We start from the raw sequence: 8,093 nt of genomic DNA, 5'->3' as shown, positions 1-8,093 counted from the left end.
TGAAAAGAATGCGCACTTTCATTAGACTGAACAAATGAGTAACCCTTAAAAATTAACATCATTCTTCCAAAATTTCTATTGAGTGAGACGATTTGGGTGGATTCCTATTAAGAACCAGAGAACCAGTTTAAATGCCCTTACAGTCTTAAAATGATTTTCTGAATGAAACCTTGAAACACGTATCTATAACAACACGTAGTTATATTTTCATAATATAAGCTGCTCATGTCCATTTTGGAACAGCTTACTCCCACTGCCCAAAATTGCACTTGTTACACACTTTGCTTAGTGCTGTTTATCCCGTAGCTCTAAGTAATTAGTTGTGGAATAGTGTTTATAACAACGTGGAAGGTGAGGTAGGTATAATAGCTATCCCACATTAAAGAAACTACCAATCATTTGCCAAATTTCAGCTGCTTTTTAACAGTTGTTGCTGTTTGTTTTTTTCTGATGAAAAAGGTCCACTTCTAAAATTCATCAAGCTACAGCCTATTACAATGAACCCACATTCTTGAAACCTTCTAAGGTGATCTCAGGTTTCAATAAGCAGGGCAGGGCTCTAAAAATGTTTTCCTCCTCTTGGTTGTATTCATGCTTCCTCACCTGCTCACTGGAGTAGAGAGGTGTCAGCCTGAGGCTCAAAGAAAGACCCCTTGAGAGTCTGCTGACTAAGCTTGCAGCAGGGACCCACATGGCATGACAGAATGGGCTCCTTGCATACATGAAGTTCCATAGTTAGTTACATACCCACGCATAGGCGTGGATATCCATGGATGTATGCATTTTTGTATGCATGTGCTGTGAGCCAGCGTTGGTCTCCCCCTCCTTTATCCCGACCGCTGAGGAAACCCTGCAGTTCCCTGGAATTCAGGGAATAAATAACGAGATGAGGCAAATAGTCCTTTTTCCTTCCCCGGTGGCTGGGACTGCTCAGCGCCCGGAATATGCAATGCCTTCTCTCACAAGCAGCTAATAAAGACAGACTGAAAAGATGAGCAAGAGAATGCATGGATCCAGAAAGGGGCCGCTGTACAAGAGATGATGCTTCGGGAGCTACTGGGCTACGATTTCTTTTTTTTTTTTTTTTAAATATACAAAGCCCTGGGAGGCTGCAGGGGAGGCAAAGAAACCCTGAACCTAAAATCCTGAGATTTTTCTAACAGCTCCTAGAAACCACCGCCAGGCTCCCGCCCCGGTCTGGGTCAAGGAATTCGAGGGATGCAGGCCGGACGCACCGGTTGAAACTCGAGGCGCCGTATCGGCACTTTGAGCCTTGGTGGGCTTTGCGCTAGGAAGACGCGTCCACGCACCATTTTCCCAGGCGTTGTGCGGGGAAACCGCTCAGCTGGTGCCTCGGCAGAGTTTCTGGAAGCTCCATCTCGACTGCCTCCCCTCCCCCCTTTTTGATTTTACCCCCGCGAGGAGCTTCTCCAGCCCCACAGCGTCCGCGCTCTGAGGGGTACAGGTGCCGGCGTCCCGCCGGCTGCCGCCCCGTCCGCCCACGCTGCCTCCTCCGGGCTGGCCTGGGGGTTTGACCCAGCGCCGCCGCTTCTCGAATGGTCTCGTTTAGGGGCGCAGCGGCCGCTGCCCGTCGCCCGGGACTCCCCGCCCTCCCTCGCGACCCCGCGCCCGGGCGGGCGGCGCTAGCGGCGGGCAGGGGGCGGGCAGGGGAGAGGGGGCTCGTCCGGGGGTAGCCGCCTCCTCCGCAGCCTGCCCGAGCCTCGAAGCCCGGACCTGCCTCCGCGTCTTCCTCCAGCGGCTGCAACCCGCCTCCCGCGCCTCGTCCTCCCGCCGCCCCCGCCGCCGCGCCCCCGGTGGCTGCCTCGGCGGACCCGGGAGGGGGCCCGCCGCGTCGGCCGCCTGCTCGGCTCGGCTCGGCCCGGCCCGGCCCGGGAGGCGTGCATGCCCCTGCGGCCCGCGGCGCTCACCAGCAGCATGCTCTATTTCCAGATGGTGATCATGGCAGGGACGGTGATGCTGGCGTACTACTTCGAGTACACGGACACGTTCACCGTGAACGTGCAGGGCTTCTTCTGCCACGACAGCGCCTACCGCAAGCCCTACCCGGGCCCGGAGGACAGCAGCGCCGTGCCCCCCGTGCTCCTCTACTCGCTGGCCGCCGGGGTCCCCGTGCTCGTGGTAAGCCCGGGGGCGCTCGCCCTCGCCGACTCCCTCCTCGCGCCCCTCGCCTTCCGGGTGGAGGCCCCGCGGAGGGTTGGGGCGCGGCAGGCTTTGCCTTCTAAGTTCCTCCAAGTTATGGGCAGCCCCTTCCCCAGAGGACATTCTAGGGAACGTGACGGGTGGGTGCGAAGGACGCCCCCAGCGCTTCCCACAGGCCACCCCCCCACACCCCCGCATCCTCCGCGGTGGCTGCAGCGTCGGGTGACGGGGCGGGGATGGAAGGGAAGAGGGGCTGTAGGTGGTGAGAGGTGGGCATCGGGGTTGCAAAGGAGCTGAGCTTTGGGGGTGAATCTTGACTCCATCTACTCTGTGGCCTTGCCTCACTCACTGCCTTCTCTCCGATTGCGCCTGGAGGAAGAGCAGTGGCTGGCGGGCCGGCGAGGAGACGGGGGATCAGTTGCTGGGGTGTGGAAGGGACTCCCGCTTCCCGAGTCGTGGCACGTATATCTGTTTCACCACCTCCTTCCTCTTCAGATGAAAGTGCCAATGGGACTAAGCTGACCAGGGAAGAAATATCTGAAAAAGAATTTGAGAATTTCTAGATGAAGAGGCCTCAGCAGCAGTGCTTTGCTGAAAAGCAGGAGCTGTGCCTCAATTACCAGAGCACTTCAGATTTATTTAAAGGCTGCTCCGCTCCCTGGGCGGTTTAAGCCCTTTTCTCTTAGAACCTCACAGAGCATGTCTTTTGGATTTATTGAGTCTGTGTGTGTGTGATGAGAGAGAAAGAATGACTGTATAGATACGCACACGTATATATACACATCACATATATACATATGAAATTACTGGGATGTTACACATAATATTAATTTTATTATAATAACTTACATATGTGAATATGCTACAGATTTATTCTGAGGAGAATTGTTGGTGTTTCTTCAGAAAACCTGCTATGTTATGGTTCCTTTAATATTGACAAAGTCTTGGGGGTTCCCTTCCGGTGATGTGCGCTGTCTCTCTCAGTAGATAACACACAGGGAATTAGAAAATGAAGAGAAAAGGAAAAATGAAGTTTTATTTGCAGTAGCAAAATGTGTAAATTGCAAGAATGAATGTTAAGAATGTCTGCTAAGTCCATAAGGTTTGGATATACATCTTCTTTTTTGAGTTTAGGAGCAATTACTTACTAATTTGCAAAATAATGAAAAGTTCCTAACACATAAAATAGAATTCAGTGAACAAATCAAGGAATTTCTTGATAACCTTAAAGAAACTTTTTCACATGTTCTGTGATAGTTGACTTCAAAACCTCTAGCATAATGGTTTGAAATGTGTTAGACTTTGCCCCAGATAATGTTTTACTTTTTAAAATATATATTATAAGTTGCTAAAATTTGTCAATAGCCCCAAATCCAGCCTTCATGTTTATGTTCTTTTCTCTCCATTTCACAAGCTGGCAGAGAAAAAAAAAAATGGTCGTTTTTTGGGGGGGCACTTTTTACTTTCTGGAGATCTGGGTTTCCTGTATATTTTTTCCAGGAAACTGAATGGCCCAGATATTTTTTCAAGGATGGTTTTAAAGAAAAAAGGAAAAGCCTGTCACTTACAGTTCATTGGTTTGGTCATAGCTATAATCAATAATATCTGTAATTCATCCTTTAATTACCATTCTATGTCTTATTTAAATGAGATAGCACTTTTCACTCTTAACCAGCCAGTCATGATGTCAGGTGCTAGTTAGAGACAAGAACACACTGGCCCAAAGATTTGGCTGATTCTCCACTTAGAGGAAATATAGGATGGAGAAAAAGAATGAATTAGTCACTATTTAGTGCCTGCTCTATTCTGGGTGCCAAATAGTCATAGTTGCATATATTTCTCAGAGTAGCTCTACCAGGAGATATTATCCCCAATTAATATTTGAAGAAACTGAGGTTCAGATAATAAATTGGGAATATCTGAAAACAAAAAAATGGTAGGTATGGCATTTGTATGCCTGTAGGACTGATACCAAATGCCATGCGACTTCCACTGCTTCCAAAGAGCTTGTTCTCTGAAAGAAGATTGAAGCTGGCTGGTGAGGCAGGCATTGAGAATGTAAGTGGATAGATTTTTCTAAAGTCAGAATTCAACTTGATTTCCATGTTTTGACTTTTAGTTCTTTTAGGTACAAGAGCATGGATTTGGGAGCCAGTTTAGAAGAGAAGGAAGTGGTGGGTTTTGGAGGATGGCTGTGCTTCCGGCCATTGCTTTCCCTTCTGTTTCTAGGAATAGGGCACTGTCACCATGTGAGGGTCTGAGAGCAGTAAGGGCAGCTCTGCCTCTCCACTTCTCTCAAGAACACTGGGTTAGCATGCTCATTTGGGCATCAAAATAATAATATTAATAATGATGTTAACAGTACCCATCATTTGTTGAGTTATTACTTTCTTCTGTATACTCTGATAGAATTTCTGCATACCTTATATCCTTCTGATATTTGCATTTTCTCTGAAAGCAATAATTATTATTCTCGTCTAATATTTGGGAACACAAAGGCTTAGAAAGATTAGCTTGTTCAAAGACCAAGCCTAACAATGTTACACCCAGAATTCTCCCCTTATTCCAGCATACTCTCAAGTGTGGTTTTCCTATAACAGGATGAAAACTCAATTTGCTCATGAAACATTCTTCTAAATAAATGCCTCAAAAGGTCTCTTTTACATTTTTTGTGCGGTAGTAATAAAGGTTCATATATAGACCTTTAAGCTTCAAACTGATTTCTAGTTCTTGAGTGTAATTTTGAAAAGCAGTTCTCCTCACTACCACAATCTGTATATTTGATTCATACTTGTGAAATTCATTTATGTAAAAATTAAAAACAATGTGTATTTTGAATTTTGTCACTTTTACATAGTGCTGACTTGGGGCCCAGGTTCGGGGCCTAATAAATTTGGATTCAAATCCAAAGTACAGCCAGATGCTTTGTTAAGAGTTGGGAACTCTACTTGCTGTGTAATCTTGAAGAATGTATTTAAGTTCCTTAAGCCTCAATTCCCTTAGTGACAAAGTTTTGCATATCAAATTATAGTTATAATATGCAAGTGTCATCTTTGGCCCATAGTTGATACTCCATAAGAGTTCACTACATCATTAACATAATTATTATTAAGAAAATAATAATTCAGTAAATATTTATTGACTTCCTGTGTTCCAAGCATTATATCTGGCCACGTAGAGGTTTCTAAGGCAACTTCAGCAGTAAACCATAGTAAGTAAGTGATCCTGAGGAGTTTACAACCTAATTTGTGAAATTAGATAAACATACCACAGATCATAATTATGACAGAAGTTATACATGTGTATGTATATATGCATATGCATGCATCTGTATATACCACAAAGACCTCTAGTGGTTCCGAAGAGGATGAGATCACTTTTATTTGAAGACAGGGGAAAAGGCTTCATGGAGAGGATGGTGGCATTTAAGGGGTGTCTGGAAGGATAGGCTGAAACAGAATTTGAGTTAGGACATCACAGAAGCAGTTCCGTCAACAACCCTGTGGAGGCAGCAAACGGAGGCTGTGCTCCTGAAACAAGTTGGTTTGTTTTGTTTCTAAGAGTGGTGTGGGCGGAAATGGGGTATACACCTGAAGATGAAGGCTGGGGTCACAAGACCTGAAATGCCATGCCAGGCTGAGAGATTTTCTCAAATTGGTAGGAATTTAGCAGAGACAAAGTCTGATGGGTGGTGTTTTAGGACATTTTTTAGGTAGTAGTGTATAGGACTCTAATGCTACCAAAATACATAATTTGAAACTCTTCCTCTTCAAGTTTATTTTGTATTGCCTAATATAATTTCAATTGTATTTTCAGAAAACACCTGTAATTTGTGCTTATTTATACTAATGATATAGTTTATAAACTCTTTGAAAACAGGTACTGTTGAGTTTGTTCTGTATAGCATTTGCCAGAGCACTGCATACTGCTTATACAGGTATTGATTTAGTTAGTGGCCCTTAGTGTTCATTGATTGAAAGAACTGGTGAGGACAATGGTTTCTGCTCCCCAGATTTGTATACAGTGACCACTAGCAGCTACTGTTCCTTAGATCTCTGAGCAACATAGATGACTGAAAGGAGATGAAGTTAGATTACTATCTTCATAAAGCTAAAATAAAGATAAAGAAAACCAGCACCAACCAAGGCAGCCCCTGACGCTGAGCACAGCAGGTTTGAACGTTAAGGTACATCTCAGATTATTTATGTCTGCAACCCCAGGAAACTCCCTCTGGACCCTGAGACTCAGATTTGAGGAATGTAGCTATTGCTGCTATCCCAAGGGTGCATGTGGTGAAGATAGATGATAGAAGGTCATCTCATGCCCAGAGCTCCCCATTGGATCGATGTGCCTAAACTTTCCCATAGACCTCTTTTCTCCCAAACTCTGCCTTAGGTATCACTGCCCATCCCCATTCCTGGAACACTCTCCTGTGGTGTGGTACAGGAGAAAAAGCACAGGCGTGGGTTACAGATGTGTCTGGATTCTTATCCTGGTTTCTCCCATTTACTAGCAATGTAACATAAGTCAAAATGTTCTCATTCATAAACTGGACATCAAAACACTCACCTCTTGGAGACTCAGTACATGTAAAGGTTAAGATCACAGACTTTGAAGCCTTCTTGGATTTGAAGGCCAGATCTGCTGCTTTCCAGCTGTGAGAATTTGAGCCAGTTACCTTCTCTATGCTTCCGTTTTCTCCGTTGTAACATAGAGGTAATGAGTACTGGCCTCATAGGATTACTGAGTATGAAATGAGTTAACATGTGTGGGTATCAGAGTAGTCCCCCGCTGTATATGTGTTAGCTCCTGTTAGGCTTTCCAAGGCTGCGTTGATTAATCTGGAAACCTCTTTAAAGCACCTAGCAAAATACTTTTGTTTGTTAGTGGATTCCAAGGCCAGAAAGAAATTAAATGTAGATAGAAACCACTTAGTTTAGCCTACTGACCATCACAAATTGGGAATCTGAATAAGAAGAAAAGCAAAACTTAATCAGAATTCAGTTCTTAGAATAAAATTAATGATTCCTATCTTTGGTGACTCCTCTCTTTGTCCAAGTGGGCTAAAATTAGCTAAAATTTTTTCATGCATTTCTTACACACCAGCCACTGTGTTCGGTGCATTTAATGCATTGCTTTATTTAATACTCCCCAGGAGACTACTTTCCTTAGACATAGGAGACTATCATTAAGTATATTTTACAAATGAGAAATGGGAAGTTTAGTGAGATTACTGTATGTCAGACTCAAATTATTTATATTCATTAATATAATCAATTTTCACAATAAAATTATGCAGGAGATTTGGATGTAAGGAAGTTAAATGACCAATTGAGTCCCATGATGGCAATGCCAGAGTCCCCAAAGCCTGTGCACTTAATTTTTTGTTATATACTTGTATCCTAACGTGTTAATTAGTCTTTAAAGAATTTTACTCATAGTGATTAAATATTAGGAGTCAAATTTTTTCAAACCTTTTATCCTCAATTTCAATTTTCCTCCTTTGATGGAAAACTTCATGTTCTATTGTAGATAATGATTTCAATGGGTGGTGTAGGAAATTGTTTGTTTCCTATTAAGCTTGGAAATGTTGTAGAGGAGTAGGTGGCAGCAGAAGGGATTCAGAGATATTTCTATTGTTTTGATTTGAAGGCATGTGTCTCATCTCAGTAGCACACCCTACTACAGTGCTACAAGCACCACATTTATGTGGAAGCATCCTCTGATTCTAGATCTGCAAACTGTGGTACATGGAGAAGTGAAGCTACTTCTGTTTCTAAGGCATGTTTCTTAAAACGAGACCTGGCACTGGATTTGTGGTGCATTGAATGCAAGGAAATTGTATGTAAAATATTGGACGTATGTAGTTTTTTGTTTGTTTGTTTGTTTCTTTTCTTTCTTTCTTTCTTTTTTCTTTCTTTGTTTTTTTTTTT

At 43.8% G+C, this 8,093-nt stretch overlaps 1 protein-coding gene across 2 annotated transcripts in view; it reads left to right on the top strand.

The window, feature by feature from the left end:
- The first annotated feature begins 1,681 nt into the window (after positions 1–1,681).
- Positions 1,682–8,093, top strand: part of PLPPR5 (phospholipid phosphatase related 5) — a 117,280-nt gene continuing 110,868 nt past the window's right edge. The window contains exon 1 of one of the 2 annotated variants that reach the window (XM_017503753.2): positions 1,682–2,139. In XM_017503753.2, the coding sequence (XP_017359242.1) occupies positions 1,903–2,139 (237 nt within the window). In that variant the 5' untranslated portion in view covers positions 1,682–1,902. The remainder of the gene's footprint in view (positions 2,140–8,093) is intronic. The other variant, XM_017503754.2, reaches the window with a different exon arrangement.

Source organism: Cebus imitator, unplaced genomic scaffold (genome assembly GCF_001604975.1).
Source record: "Cebus imitator isolate Cc_AM_T3 unplaced genomic scaffold, Cebus_imitator-1.0 Scaffold314, whole genome shotgun sequence".
Classification (NCBI taxonomy): domain Eukaryota; kingdom Metazoa; phylum Chordata; class Mammalia; order Primates; family Cebidae; genus Cebus; species Cebus imitator.
Note: the sequence above shows the minus strand (reverse complement) of the source record. Positions and strands in the feature narration are given on the sequence as shown.